Source organism: Pogoniulus pusillus, chromosome 33 (assembly GCF_015220805.1).
Source record: "Pogoniulus pusillus isolate bPogPus1 chromosome 33, bPogPus1.pri, whole genome shotgun sequence".
In the NCBI taxonomy this organism is placed as follows: Eukaryota; Metazoa; Chordata; class Aves; order Piciformes; family Lybiidae; genus Pogoniulus; species Pogoniulus pusillus.
The window spans coordinates 3,497,085-3,512,536 of NC_087296.1; the positions used below are offsets into that span (position 1 = coordinate 3,497,085).

A 15,452-nucleotide genomic window follows, 5' to 3' on the forward strand; every position below is an offset into this window, starting at 1 on the left:
CCTGCACATCTTTATCAACAGGAATGAGGTCACCCCTCAGGCTCCTCTGCTCCAAGCTCCAAGCCCCAGGTCCCTCAGCCTGTCCTCAGCAGGGAGAGGTTCCACTGCCTTCAGCATGAGGATGAGGAGAGGCTGAGGGAGCTGGGGGTGTGCAGCCTGCAGTAGAGGAGGCTCAGGGCAGACCTCATTGCTGTCTACAACTACCTGAAGGGAGACTGTAGCCAAGTGGGGGTTGGTCTCTTCTGCCAGGCAAGCAGCAACAGAACAAGAGGACACAGCCTTGAGTTGTGCCAGGGGAGGTCTAGGCTGGATGTTAGAAGGGAGTTCTTTGCAGAGAGTGATTGGCATTGGAATGGGCTGCACAGGGAGATGGTGGAGTTGCCATCCCTGGAGGTGTTCAAGACAAGCCTGGCTGGGGCATTTAGTGCCAAGGTCTGGTTGACTGCATAGAGCTGGGTGCTAGGTTGGACTGGCTGAGCTTGGAGGTCTCTTCCAACCTGGTTGATTCTATGATCATCCTTGTATGAGCCCCATTATGAGCATCAGCCTACAAGAAGCCCCTACCCCAGCCTTCAATCTTGTTAGCATCATTACAGTTACATCCTACAGCAGCGGCAAGAAGAGGAAAATTACTACGAATTAACAACAGCAATTCCTATATTTAATGTTATTTAAAAATCAAAGTGTTACCTAAGGCAATTACCTTGCAGCCTTTTAATATCTACAGGGAAAAGCCTAAGGGAAAATAATTGACTTTGCTAATTTTACCCTTGGCAATTATAAAATAGCTCTGCATTTCATTACGACTCCAGGATTTCACATCTAATTGTCAGCCCCGAGAGAAGCACTGAGATAAATGCATCAGGCACAAGCTCAGACAAGAGTTTAACAACACAATAAAATTATCTTGGTAGCAGTAGTTTCAGTTCATGTTAAACCCCCTCTCCCAGTTTAAATTGTAGTCTGTGCAGCAGCTCTACACATCTGCAGAGGTTACAGCCCAGCATGGTTAGTGCCATGGATGACACAATGCTGTTCAGCTTCAGAGAATCCTGGAATGGGTTGGGTTGGAAGGGACCTCCAAAGGTCATCTAGTCCAGCCCCCTGCAGTCGGCAGGGACTTCCTCCACTAGATTAGTTTACTCAGAGTCTTGGCCAGTCTGACCTTCAGTATCTCCAGGGATGGGGCTTCAACTACCTCCCTGGGCAACCTATTGCAGTGTTCCATCACTCCAGTAAAGAATCCTACAGTCCAACCATCAGTTGGTCCACATACATCCAGAAGATGAAGAAAAGGTTAAACAGCCCAAATAGTGTAGTGTTATCCAAAACTCCTGCCACACAGATCATGCTGCAGAACTTGTTCCTAAGAGTCAGTCTAAATCTCCTCTAATTTCAAACCACTCCTCCTCATCCTATCACTGCAGCCCTTTGCAATCAGTCCCTCTGCAGCCTTCTTGTAGCCTCCTTCAGGTCCGGGCAGGCTGCTGTTAGATCTGCCTGCAACCTTTAGTATTTAAATCTAGAGAACAAGAATCTGCTGGGTTTCTTACATTTAGTTAGCGTGCATCATTCTAGGACCTGGAGTGCTGCTCTAAGATCATAGAATCATAGAATCAACCAGTTTGGAAGAGACCTCCAAGCTCATCCAGTCCAACCTAACCCCCAGCCCTATCCAGTCAACCAGACCATGGCACTAAGTGCCTCATCCAGGCTTTTTTTGAACACCTCCAGGGACGGAGCCTTCTCTTCTCCAGGCTGAACAATCTCATCTCCCTCAGCCTGTCCTCATAGCAAAGGTGCTCTAGCTGCAATTATTCTCATGTCCTCCTCTGGACCTGCTCTATCAACCTGTTGCAGTGTTCTGGCACCCTCATGGTGCAGAACTTGCTCCTCACATCCAATCTAAATCTGCTCTGCTCTCATTTCAAACCATTGCCACTCATCACTACAAGAGTTTGGACACAGTCCCTCTGCAGCCGTCTTGTAGACTCCCTTCAGGTACTGGAAGGCTGCTAGTAGGTTTCCCCAGCTGATCTGCTGGGCTCTCCAATAAATCCCAGCAATAATAATAACAATAAAAAATAGGGGGGGAAAAATAAAAGCAGCACTGTGATTTTTACTTTTCTACATCAAAGAAAACAAAACATTACAAGGGGGGGAAAAAAGTCACAGTTATTTCACACTGCTGAAAAACAGATGCCAGATTTGAAAATTCATCATTTACAAAAGAATAAATACAGCATGTTAAAAGCACTGCACCTGTCAAGAGATTTCTATAGCTCCTGCTTCATTTTTTTCCCCTAACTTTGCTAGTTGGGTTAGGCATATGAAAAAAGAATCATTTACTAAGTCAATCAGTTTCCATAATGGCATCCCACTTATCGTATGTAGAAGCTATGAAAGTATTTAGATGTCAGAAAAATGGGGGAAAAAGAAAAAAAATGAAGTGTTAAAATGTTTTGGCAGAATTTTTATGACATGCAGTATAATGATTGCTGAGGGAAAAAAAAAAAAACAAAAACCCAAAACCATTAAAAAAAAAGGAAAAAGTCTTTCTCTACACTTGTGCTTTAGATCCCTGTAGGCTGCTCTGCTGGCAGGCCTTCAGGGATTGCACAGTGCTGCTGCAATACTTAATGATGTGCTAAATGCAATGGGAGAGGTTCTGCATTTTAGGGTATCACAGAATCAAGCAGGTTGGAAGAGACCTCCAAGCTCAGCCAGCCCAACCTAGCACCCAGCCCTGGCCAATCAACCAGATCATGGCACTAAGTGCCCCAGCCAGGCTTGGCTTCAACATCTCCAAGGATGGCGACTCCACCACCTCCCTGGGCAGCCCATTCCAATGCCAATCACTCTCTCTGACAACAACTTCCTCCTAACATCCAGCCTAGACCTCCCCTGGCACAGCTTGAGGCTGTGTCCCCTTCTTCTGTTGCTGGGTGCCTGGCAGAAGAGCCCAACCCCACCTGGCTACAGCCTCCCTTCAGGTAGTTATAGACAGCAATGAGGTCTGCCCTGAGCCTCCTCTGCTGCAGGCTGCACACCCCCAGCTTCCTCAGCCTCTCCTCACAGGGCTGTGCTCCCTGCTTTTGATGCATTCTGGGATGCCATTTGCCTTCTGGGCTATAAGTGCCCACTGTTGGCTCATGTCCAGCTTCTCATCCACCAGAACAGAAAGCCACTGCACCCACGTCAAATTCACCATATCAACCACTCACCCAGTGCTTCAGAGTGCACACTGAAATCTCCCCACAGTAGCTCTATAGGGGAGTGGTAAACACACTCACAGCAGCAGCAGCAGCTGCCTTTCAGTCTCTACAGCTCTAAACTAAGCATGTTGGCCTTCAAAGGATGCTCTATATAATCACTGCTGGGTTTTTAAAGAGCCTCTTGTTTGGTAGATTCACTAACAACTACTTGCTCTGGCAGTAGAAGAATGTTTTCCTTTTTACCTTGGTATTCTGCAACTGTGCTAGGCTTGTGCAAGCATTTGCTAGAAGGAAATCTCCACTCAACACAGCCATTTTATTCCCAAACTTCATATCCTTCAGGGGGCCATCGCAGGCCTTCAGCTCCCTGATGTTCACTATGCCACGATGCACCAGGAAGGCTGTGTGGATCAGCTCTGTGATTTCAGCCAGGCTTCTTTGACTGAAAGCAAAGAAAAAGTACAATTAGTTTTGCTGCTATGACTAAAACACAGATTCGTAAGGGTGAGGGGAAAAACCCAACCAAACAGCATGTGCTAAACAGGCATTCAGGAGTTACTGTGTAGCTCTGCTGTGTGGTTCTAGAAGCCACAACCAGGAGGCTAATGTCCAGGTAAGCTGTGGGTTCCATTTGGAGAAACCTTGCTCTTTGCTTTGCTTTACTCTGTGAAAGAATTCCAACAATCACTACAGTCCTCATGGTGCTTTTTGCTGTTTTGTCTTCTGGAAGCTTGAGGGACACTGACATAAAGAAAACACCAAGCAAAAAGTACTGATGGGAAGGAACAAAGTACAAATCAGCAGGGGAGTCATGAGCAAGATGATCCAAACAGTGCAAGAGTGCCTCAGCCAATGACTGCTCAAATTAGAGTGAAATTAATAACAGGATACCTTGAAGCTCCATCATCTCAAGGTGGAAGGGAGCAGGGGTTAGAGGGGAAACAGCTGAGCACCTGAGAGCTGTGTGCTAATGCTTTTTCACTGGTGGTTTTAGCTAGAAGCAGCAAAGGTGACTGTCCAGCAAAGGGGCAGACCCATTTGGACAGGTGTACAAATCCCTTCTTATTCCAACACAGTCTGCTACATTCAGAATTTCAGGGTCCTCAAATCCCTGTGAGAGGCTTGCCACAGAGGTTACCACTCATCCTTTGCAAAAGGCATGAAAGCAGTCATTAGCACAGCCCTCTCCTCCCCTTCTCCCACAGGTCAACCCTGCAGCCCCTCACAGTTAGTGACTGTCACTGCGAGAGCACAGGGATGTCACCTTAGCTCAGAACTACAACAGGGTGATGAACAGACATCATAAGCGGGCCAGGGACAAGGGGAGGGGGGAACAGAGCAATGCACTGGAAGATTTTAACACTGCAAACCCAGAGGCACACAGCCCATCCAACCCCCCAGATGAAACCTCCAACACACTCACATCTTCTCTGAGTCAGGCAGTTCCCTCTTTATCATGGACACTTCACATATGAGCAAAACCACAATGCACATCCTGAGCTAGACAGGTGAGTAAAAGGCCTCCCAGTTCAAGTTCAATTGCAGCCTAGGACAAAGGCCTGCTTACTGCCTGTGCTTCTTCAAAAGCTGCCAAGCACTGATTCACTGAGTAACCACACTGCTCCACACCTTCACACAGGCATGTACCTGCTGAGGTATGCTCAGGTTAGATTCTGCCTCCATAGTGGCACAGGTTTGCTGTTTTCCCTGGACAGTGCAGATATGTTGCACCCACCCTGACAGTAATCTAAAGTAACCTTCTGCCCCAGATGTGTCTGACCTGTGAAGAGCCCCAGCAGCAACTGTTTCAGGCCAATGATCCATGCCAATTAGCAAGAGAGAAGCGCTGGTGGCGTGGCACAGCCTGGGCAGGCATGCAAAAGGTAAATGAGCTGGGGGAAGAGGATTAACAGAGGTTCTCAAGGTATTCTATCAGACACAAAAAAAGACCCTAAGCTGTTTTAAAACCTACCTTTGTAATTCACAACTTCTGCTCCATGCAGAGAAAACCAATCTGAAAACAAACCAGCAACCATCCTCTGTGACTGGATGTGATGACCTTAAAGGTCTTTTCCAAGCAGAAAGCTTTCATGATTCTATGATTCTACACAACAAACCTGAAGGTTGATGCTGTTTCTCCAAGAGCTGAGGGAGGAACTTGCACAACCTCTACAGCCACACTACTGCAATCACTCTCGAGTCCTAACAAAGGGTTAAGCAAATTTCCAGCTTACAGAAAGAGACTAACAAGACATCCCGATGCTCCTGCTGTCATTGTCAGGGCAGCCCTTGGAGGAAATGTCCATATCAATTGGGTTTTTCAGATGGACAGCTGATCAACATTAAACAGCCTTGCTCTGGGCAGATTGAGCCGAGCTACCTGTTCTGAATAGCAATGAGAGCCCTCTGCTCCCCGCTGCCAGCTCTGCCACCGCTGGCTGCCGCCGAGCCCAGGACATATGGGGATCCCTGGTGACGAGCACACTGAGCTGCAGCAAGGCTCATTTCCTCCAGCTGAAAGCAGGCATTAATATCCCGAGGAGACCAGGCCCACCCCTCTGACCCCCCAGCTACTGAAGCAAAACAACCACTGTCCTATTTCTTCATTTAATAAGATTTTAATGAAGGGAAGCAAAATCCCCTCTTTGGCTCCAGCATCGCTCTTGGTGAAAAGGTTACCCACATACATCAGTGTCACGCGTGCCAAATGCTCAGGATCTGGAGGCTTTCATTGCTTTTCCTGTTCCTATGATTTGTGCTAACAAGAACTGTGTTAGGCAGATAATCTGCATCTAATTCTGATCTTGCAGTGTTGCTCTCCCACCCTCTCTTTCTAGCAAACTGCAAATCTAAGAGCCAAAGCCAGTGCAGAAATCCAGGCAATGGAGCCAGGCTCTGCTGGGTGATGGCCAGTGACAGGACAAGGGGCAATGGGTGGAAGCTGAGGCAAAAGGAGTTTCATGGAAACATGAGGAGGATTTTTTCCCAGGTGAGGGTAACAAAGCACTGGACCAGGCTGCCTAGGGGGGCTGTGGAGTCGCCCTCTACTGGATACGTTCCTGTATGATCTGCTCTGGGTGATCCTGCTCTGGCAGGGGGGTTGGACTGGATGAGCTTTCAAGGTCCCTTCCAGCCCCTGACATTCTGTCATTTAATAGATTTCTGATTTTTTTTGGTGATAACCTAAGAAGTGCACATGACTCTGGAAGGGCCAGCATCCAACAGCCCCCACTGCAGTGGAGTTCACAGAAGCACAGAATGATTTGGCTTGGAAGGGAGCTTAGATTATCTACATCCAAACCCCCTGCCATGGGCAGGGACACCTTCCACCAGCCCAGGGTGCTCAAAGCCTCATCCAACCTAGCATTGAACACCTCTGGGAGGAGGAGAGGGCATCTCCACAACTTCCCTGGGCAAGCTGTTCCAGTGTCTCACCACCTTGACTGTAAAGAATACTATCAAAAGTCCTGCTTCTATCAAGGCTGGGTTTCTGCTGGCAATAAAAAACACTGCTGGGAACTTCATTCAGGAAGAGTTTGAGAAGCTTGGAAAAAGTTGTGAAGAGTTATACTAACAGAGTAAAGAGAACAGAAGAAGTGAAAAAGAGAATCTATTTAATGTAAGAAGGCTGATACTGTACCTGTAGATGGGCTTGGTCACACTCATTTACAGTGGCCTGGGCTGCAGCAAGAGCAGTGTGGCCAGCAGGGCAAGGGAAGGGATTCTCCTCCTCTGCTCTGCCAGACCCCACCTGGAGTCCTGTGTGCACTTCTGGAGCCCCCAACACAACAAGGACATGGAACTGTTTGAGCCAGTGCAGAGGAGGCCACCAAGATGCTCAGAGGGCTGCAGCAGCTCTGCTATGAGGACAGGCTACAAGAGTTGGGGCTGTGCAGCCTGGAGAAGAAAAGGCTTTGAGAAGACCTTATAGTGGCCCTCCAGTATCTGAAAGAGGTTACAGGAAGGCTGGGGAGGGACTATTGACAAGGCCTTGTAATGACAGGACGAGGAGGAATGGGTTTAAACTGGCAGAGGGGAGATTCAAACAAGACGTTAGGAAAGGGTTTTTGCAGTGAGGGTGGTGAGACACTGGCACAGGTTGCCCAGGGAGGTTGTGGAGCACAGAATCACAGACCTTTGATAACATTCTGTGCTCCACAACCTCCCTAGAGGTGTTGAAGGCCAGGTTGGATGAGGCCTTGAGCAACCTGTTCTAGTGGGAGGTGTCCCTGCCTATGGCAGGGGGTTGGAACTGGTTGATCCATGAGGTCCTTTTCAACCCAAACCATTCTATGATTCTACGATAGGAGGTCCTGTCCAACCCAACCCATTCCATGAATGTAGCACCCTGCTAAGGTGGGCACTCCTACAAGTATTCCTACCAAGACCAGGAGACAAAAAGAAAAGCAGAGCCCATCTCCAAAACTATGTTATGTACTTAAGGGTGTGTGTTTTTACCTAAGCACACAGATTAATTACAGTTTTCCTTCTAACCAGGAGGGGGTTCTGGCCATGCAAGTCACATTTAGTAAAGGCAGCACGTCAAATAAGAGCTGACAATTACAGGCTATATCAATACACATTATGCCAGATGGTAATGAGCCATACACCAAGGGCCAGCCATCCAAAATAATCACACCATTTTCCCCAGAAATGTTGAAGAGGTTATGGTTTATTACACAGTGCTCATTAGATATACAGTGGCAGCATTAGCAATTTTTCCTTCATTTGTGTCTCATTTAAGACTCTGCCCCCACAAAGCCATTCAAATTAGTACACAAGGTTAAAATCATTATGGTCAGAGGGGAAAAAAAATAGGAAGCTCTAAAATGAAGCTCTATTTTTGTTGTACAGTAATGGTGGAGCAAAGGTCACTGGAATCTATTATTCTCTCAACTGTTATCTAACAGGGGGTGCTAAAAAGGATGAAACTCGCTGTCATCTGCTGTAAAGAACGATAGCCTGCTTTAAATGAGCAAACTCTCTGCCACTTCATTAACAACACTAAGTGAAAACCTCAGTCAGGTTGTGACACAAAGCAACAAAAGCCACAAAACTAAAAGTTGAAACTGAACTTGCCTTGGAACTCTCTCGGCTGCTTTTCAATTCGCTGCTTTCACAAGCAGGGAAATCTCTCAAGTGTCCAAAAGGCAACCCACAGCCTTCGCAGCAGGCTGGGAGAACAGTTGTGGCAAACAGCCTGAGTTCCAGCTCTGAGAAAACACCCACGGGATGATTTCAAGGACCTTTTTACCCAGCTAATATCTTGACTTCCAGAAAATGACTAAGGGATGCATGCATTTTTCTGCCTCTCTGCTTATAAAAAGGTGTGTGGGAGAAAAGATGGAACAGGGTGCATGTGGCAGGCTGTCAGGACAAGCAAGGATGTGTTTGTCACTTCAAAACATGCTGGTGTCCCTCAAACTGCAAGTGACAGCCAGCACTTGGAACTCAGACTGTGAGAGAGAAGACCCCAGCACTGGCCATGCCACCAGACAATAAACTGGGGTTTAGCCCAAGCTCTTCTTTTGCAGCATGCACAGCATCACCCAAATCTGGTGCAGCATCAGGCAGCCACTGCTACAGCCACCCAGCTCACAAGGTCAAGGTACTCTCAGCCCCAGACACTCCTGCTGAGCTAATCTGCCCTTCCACAACCCACTGAACTATTCTTGCAGCCAGCTGGCAAAAGTTCACTCCTGAGAAGTTCACCTGAGTCAGTCAGCCTCAAGGAGATTACAGCAGGGAAAGGTGAGACACCTGAACTCCACGTCCTGCTCGATGACACTACCAGCAGAAGGCAAGCATTACATACATGGGCATAGCTCAACATACATGGGCATAGCTCAACTGCATAGCTCAACTGCACCCCTCTGTGAAGGGGACTTTGCAGTAAATTTAGAGGAGTACTGGGAATTTGCTAACTTCCAAATATTTGAGGGAGCCAAACCAGAACTTCCAACACCCTCAGCTAAGGCTCAGTCAGTGGCTAAAGAACACAAAACAGCAGCACATCCCCAGTCCAGGAAACTCACCTAGATGATTTCCCAGTTAAATTAGCCAACAAATCTTAGCCATGTTGTGCAGTTGTTTGAAAGACAAAAAGCATGTTTTATTTACTAGGATGTCAAAAATGTAAAGCCTTACAGATTAAAAAGGATGCCATTAATTCCAGGCAATGCAAGTCTATAATCACAGAATCACAGAATGGTTTGGGTTGGAAGGGATCTCCAAAGGTCATCCAGTCCAACTCTCCTGCAGCCAGCAGGGACATCCTCCACCAGAGCAGGTTGCTCAGAGCCTTGGCCAGTCTGACCTTCAGTATCTCCAGGGTTGGAGCTTCAACTACCTCTCCAGGCAACCTGTTGCAGTGTTCCAGCACCCTCATGGTGCAGAACTTGTTCCTAGCACCCAATTTAAATCTCCTCTCATTTCAAACCATTGTCCCTCATCCTATCATTGCAGCCCTTTGCAATCAGTCCCTCTGCAGCCTTCTTGCAGACTCCTTCAGGTACTGGCAGGCTGCTCTGAGATCTCCCTGGAGCCTTCTCTTCTCCAGACTGAACAATCCCAGCTCCCTCGGCCTGTCCTGACAGCAAAGGTGCTCCAGCCATGATTATTTTCATGGCCTCCTCTGGACCTGCTCTATCAGCTCCATGTCGCTCCTGTGTTGAGGGCTCCAGAGCTGGATGCAGTGCTACAGGTAAGCCACCTGTACTGTGCTTTCTAGATACCAAAACCTCCTTACTTTCTAAACCCCATGCTGAGTTTACCTTTCTCAGCAGCCTAGTGCTAAGCAGACCTGTTCTGTACAAGACTTGAGGCAGTATCTCTGCACAGTCTTTACCTGTAGTACCTTTTGATTTACTCCACAGCATAAGGAGAGGATCCTTTCTCGTTCCACACATAATTGCTGTATTTGCACATGCTCTGTGTGCTGAAAACAATAAAAAGTTAATGATGAAAAGTCCTGCTTGTAATGAATTAGTAATATTGTTAGATTTGTGTTTGCAGTTGATTTGTATTGTTGTGGGTGGAAGATGATCAATAGGAATACGCAATCGTGTTGTATGTGCTTTTCATCTCCTGAGACTCCTCTTGTAAATGAGATGAAGAATCTCACAGGATTTATCATGGAGAGCAAAACCTAAATAGAATAATTTAGAATAATTGCTCAGATTTCCTCTCACTAAAAGCGAAGGGGAAAGCTACCAAGGAGTGGGAAAGGAAATGATACATTCCTTCAAGATCATAAAAGACAGCACTGCTCATATTTTGAGCTGCTTTCCCCATTAATGCTCAAACAAATAATTTTGTCAAGAGCATCATACTTCCTAATGTACTTAGGTATTGAATATTTTAGGGCCATGCATTTTCTCCATCAGTTAATTAGCTCTCCAAGTACACGCTAGCTGGGATGCTGCAGCTCTGCTGAAAGCCAGCCTTCCACAAGATAGGAATGGGAACAGCAAATCCCAAAGGAAATAATTTTTATGATAAAGAGTCCTAAAGTGCCCCAGTAAAGGTGAGGACTGATTGTTATGGCCTATTGTTACTATAATTAGAAGTCAAACACCAATTAGCAGTTCCATTAATAAGATTAATCTCTGCAATATCTGCAGCTGAGACCCAGGGCTTGTGTGTGCAATAAGCCAGTGCAAATTTAAAGTGCAACAGCTATTCTGCACTAAAACTCCCAGTCTGAATCCTTAGACCAGACAAAAGAAAAAGCTCTGCTGCCTTTTGAATGCTGAGTTCCTACAAACACTACTGCTCTTGCTAGATCCCATTTCTTGCTCTTCATATAGACATACATCATTGATGGGGATGGGTGCAGTGCAGCATGAAGGTTCCCAAACTGGGGTTCACAACCACTCCCTCTGCATTGCACTACCTCAGGGTAAATCTGGTTAGTTTTCTCTTATCAGTAAATTCAGATGAGTAGTAATGAGGAAAAAAAAGCCAACAAGCAATCTCCTTACAAATATAGAGTAGTCTTCATTTGACAAGGGTCCATGACAAAGTTGGGCATCATTTATTTACTTCAAGAAGGTAAGAAGCAGCCAAATCCAACCTCCCAAGTGAATTCAATACCCAGTTGAGAGCAGAGCAACTGGAAGAAGGACCAGACCTGAAGGTGAGGTGCAAAGCCACATACTCCTGTGTCACATCTAAGATGTTCTCTGCTACCAGCAGCATGTTAAATTACCAATAATTAGACTTTGCCTAAACCCAAAAGTGAATTTTCTCTTCAGCACAGGAGTAGGAAGGAGTTTCCAGGGAATACAGGATGCATACTTTGCTGGAGTGCAGGCAATGGCATCAACCCTCCTGTGACACTGCTTGCATAGTCTGTAGTGAGCACTGCAACTCATCTCTACATTTGCAATGCTTCTGTAGCCAGGGAATTGTTTTCCTTAAGGCTAGACCAGCAGAAAGGTCCAGCTTTAGGAAATCTGTCCAGCAGCTGAAACACAGCTGTTGATCATGGTCATGCTTCTCTTCTTCATCCTCTTTTAGGATCACTGCCGCTGAGCTGGAAGTAAAACCCGGTTCTTTTCCCTACCAATAGGAATGAGGTCAGGTTGCTGGCACTGCACTGGAAGGTAGGTGGTTGTACAGAGTAAAGCCTGCCAAGCAGGCTTTTAGAACACTTCCCCCCTTATCTTCAGCATGGCTCATAAGGCAACCAGCAGTTACTCTGATATCCTTGCATACAATGACCCTCAGGCCCACAGCTTAATATGAGCTGATCATATCTCCTGCAAATTATGAGGTGCTGAAGCTGGAGGCAACACTGGCCAGAGGCAGCACTATATAACTACACTAGGCCTGGTCCTGCAACTACCTAAATTGCAATCCTTATCATTCTGGAAAAGATTGCTCACTGGTAGCAGGCATTGGGTTTGTTCCATTGTGTCACAGGAGAAAAACAGATGCCAGCTAATCTATTTTTATACATTTAGGTCAATTGTCCCATGAATTGGCATAGCTGGAGTACAAGAGAACAGGATAAAACCCCCCAGACTTTGCTACTCCAAATTCAGCTCTCAGTGTCTTTCTGTTTTAATGACACTTAGTGCATTGCTTGCCTATATCATGAGTCAGGAATAAAAACCAGGGAGAGGAGGTTATGCAGAACGTGTCAGATCCCAGGATGGAGGAGTCCACTGTGGGGTTTTGTGGCTTTCTAAGTTAAATAATTATCACATCTTCCTGGTCACAGATTGGACATGTAGTGTAGTACCAGATAGAGTGTGCTGATGTAACCTGGCTATCCACTGTGGGACTGAACACTGAAAGAGAGCACCAGAGCTGGTTCCAACACAAACAGTGGGAAAAGGAAAGACTGGGCTGCTGTAATCACTAACAAGTACTGGAACAACTTAGCTCATGCTCAGATTTCAGGAATGCAATTAATTAATCACTACTAAGTACCCTAAAATCAAGTGAGCCATATCCCAGCTAATAGTCCACAATATAATGTTCACAGCATGTAAGTACCAGACAATGAAGATGCTCATTACAGTGCCAGAAATAATATTTCCAGCAAAGTATTATATATAAAGATGAAGTAATTATATGGCATGGCAACGAGAAGTGCTGCAGAGTTTACAACTGAGCTGAAAATCTCTAAGAATCTCTTTCCAAAAAACACTTTCCAGAGCTGCAGACACAGATGATGAAGAAAGGATTAAGTGTATTTCTTCCTAGCACTGAGGGAAATGCTTTGCCTTTGATATGGTTATCTAATCTACACATCATATAGCAGTTGTGACCCAGAGAGCAGAAAAAAACGTGCTAATGACAAATCAGGTCCTTCTGTTCTTATTCAGGAGAAAGCAGTTTGTAAACCACTGCCTGTAACACATAAAACAATGGCAAAAGCCCTTTAAGATCACAGCTTTACAAGCTGCCTGTTCCCTTAGCTCCAGACACTGGAGAAATCCAAACCAGAAATTAGACTTAAACACTTCAGGGTGTATCTGGAAAAGTCCCTTAAATAAAGCAAGTTGTGCAAAGGCAAAGTCCACAGTGACTTCAGTGGAGGGCAGGAACCAGCCAATGGCACACAATGAAACAATCATAGAATGCTTGGGGTTGGAAGGGACCTCCCAAGGTCTTCTTGTCCACCCCCCCTGCAGTCAGCAGGGACATCCTCCACTAGATCAGATTGCTCAGAGCCTTCTCCAGCCTAACCCTGAATAGCTCCAGGGATGGAGCCTCACCTAGAAAGCCACTAGGCTGCTCAGGCAGGACTTGCCCTTGGTGAGGCCATGCTGGCAGAAATCACCTTCCTGTACTCCATGTGTTACTCCACGTGTTCCACTACAGCTTCCAGGATGATCTGTTCTGTGATCTTCCCAGGCACAGAGGCTGACAGACTCATAGTTTCCAGGGTACTCTTTTCAACCCTTTATATAGATAGGTGCAATGTTTCCCTTCTTCCAGTCTCCAGGGACTTTACCTGACTAACAGGACTTTTAAGTATTATGGAGAGTGGCCTTGTAACTACACCAGCTAATTCCTTCAGAACTCTGGGATGCATCTCATCAGGTCCCAAAGATGTTGGGATTCCTCAGGTGGTCCTGAACTTGACCTTCCCTTCCAGCGGGAGGGACTTTACTCTGCTGGTCCATACCTAGTGGTCCATCTACTGGATGAATCCATAAGCATTCTCCTAGCTGCACCAACCTGCTCTTATTTACACTTTGCTAGAGACTTAAAAGTGTCATTGAAAACCCATTTAAACAAACAGCTTCACAGTTCTCACTTCTGCAGACAGTAATGAACCTTAAGTGAACCTGTGTGGGCCTATTCAAAACTGCTTCTTTCAGTTTTGGAGTACCTTTGTAACTCTGAACCAGATATTATAATGGCTATTGACTTGCTCAGGCTGAAGATTATTGGGCTAGATTTTCAGCTGGTTGAACTGGCAGAGTTCCAACAATGTCCATTTACACCAAATGGCTCATTATTAATTCAGGGTCTGATTTGCTCCTTAATGAATACATTCAGTAGTCACCTTCCCAACGGCAGCTTTAAAGGCTCAGATGTTAGCTCCATGGTCAGGACTCATCATACTCAAGAACTTAGTTAGCAAAAACGAATGGTTTTTGCTTTCCTTTGAGGAGGCATACTTGAGGTAAACTTTTCCAGCCATTTACAAAACAAACTTAAATAGCTCCTGTGCCATAATTAACTGACAAGAATTATTCTTTCATAAAGCATCATTTGCATAGAAATATACAATTCTTGCAACCCTAAGGGGGTGCTAAGGACAAAACAAAACAAGAATGGAATGAAACAGCTAAAAGGACAGCACAGCCCTCCACAGCAAGGCTTCTTTTACAGAATCATTAGGTTAGAAAAGAGCTTTAAGATCTTCAAGCCCAACTTTTAATCCAGCCAAACCCACTATATCTCCATGGCTTTGAAATCCCTCTGGGGATGGGAAGTCCACCACTGCCCTGAGTTTGACAATCCTTTTTGGGACAGATCACAGAATCAAAGCATGTTAGGGGTTGGAAGGGACCTCAAGAGAGCATAGAGTCCAACCTCCCTGCCAGAGCAGGATCGCCTAGAGCAGCTCACATAGAATGCATGCCTCCAGAGAGGGAGACTCCACAAGCCCCCTGGGCAGCCTGTTCCAGGGTTCCATCATCCTCAGAGTGAGAAAGCTTTTCCTCACGTTTCCATGGAACCCCCTGTGCCTCAACTTTCACCCATTACCCCTGGTCCTGCTAACCTTGTCTGTTTTCTCACTGTTACTTCTGTCTCTACCCATTCAAACATATTTTCCCTTCTCTGCTATTTTAAGCTGCTTTATGTATTTTAACATCTTTGTCTGTCTGGTCTTCTCAATTTCACAATGGTATCTCTGCACTTCTAAACCAAAACAGGGTGCAAACCTGTCACTGACCTTGTGCATCTTCATTCAATACATCCCAGCTGTCAGAAACACAATTCACCACCACCACAACAGTCTGTTCTTTCCACCAAGCAACACTCACAATTCAGCAAAAGGACTTCAAAGTCTACCATTTTCCAACCAGATCTCACTTTGTTACTTCAGTGGAACAGTTAACTGTCAACTCCACAAAGAAGAGCAGCCACAGATTTGATTATTGTTGTTACTAGAATTAAGTAATTCAGTTTAAATACTTGAAAATACATTTAGGAAGTTGATGAAGCTGAATTAACTCAGTGAGAGCCTGAGGAATCTTAATGGTAGGC

At 45.8% G+C, this 15,452-nt stretch overlaps 1 protein-coding gene across 2 annotated transcripts in view; it reads right to left on the reverse strand.

Annotated features, from left to right (window-relative positions):
- PDSS2 (decaprenyl diphosphate synthase subunit 2) overlaps positions 1–15,452 on the reverse strand; it is an 87,659-nt gene that overhangs the window by 36,238 nt on the left and 35,969 nt on the right. For both annotated transcript variants that reach the window (XM_064170159.1, XM_064170158.1), the window contains one exon: positions 3,459–3,657. In XM_064170159.1, the coding sequence (XP_064026229.1) occupies positions 3,459–3,657 (199 nt within the window). The remainder of the gene's footprint in view (positions 1–3,458; positions 3,658–15,452) is intronic.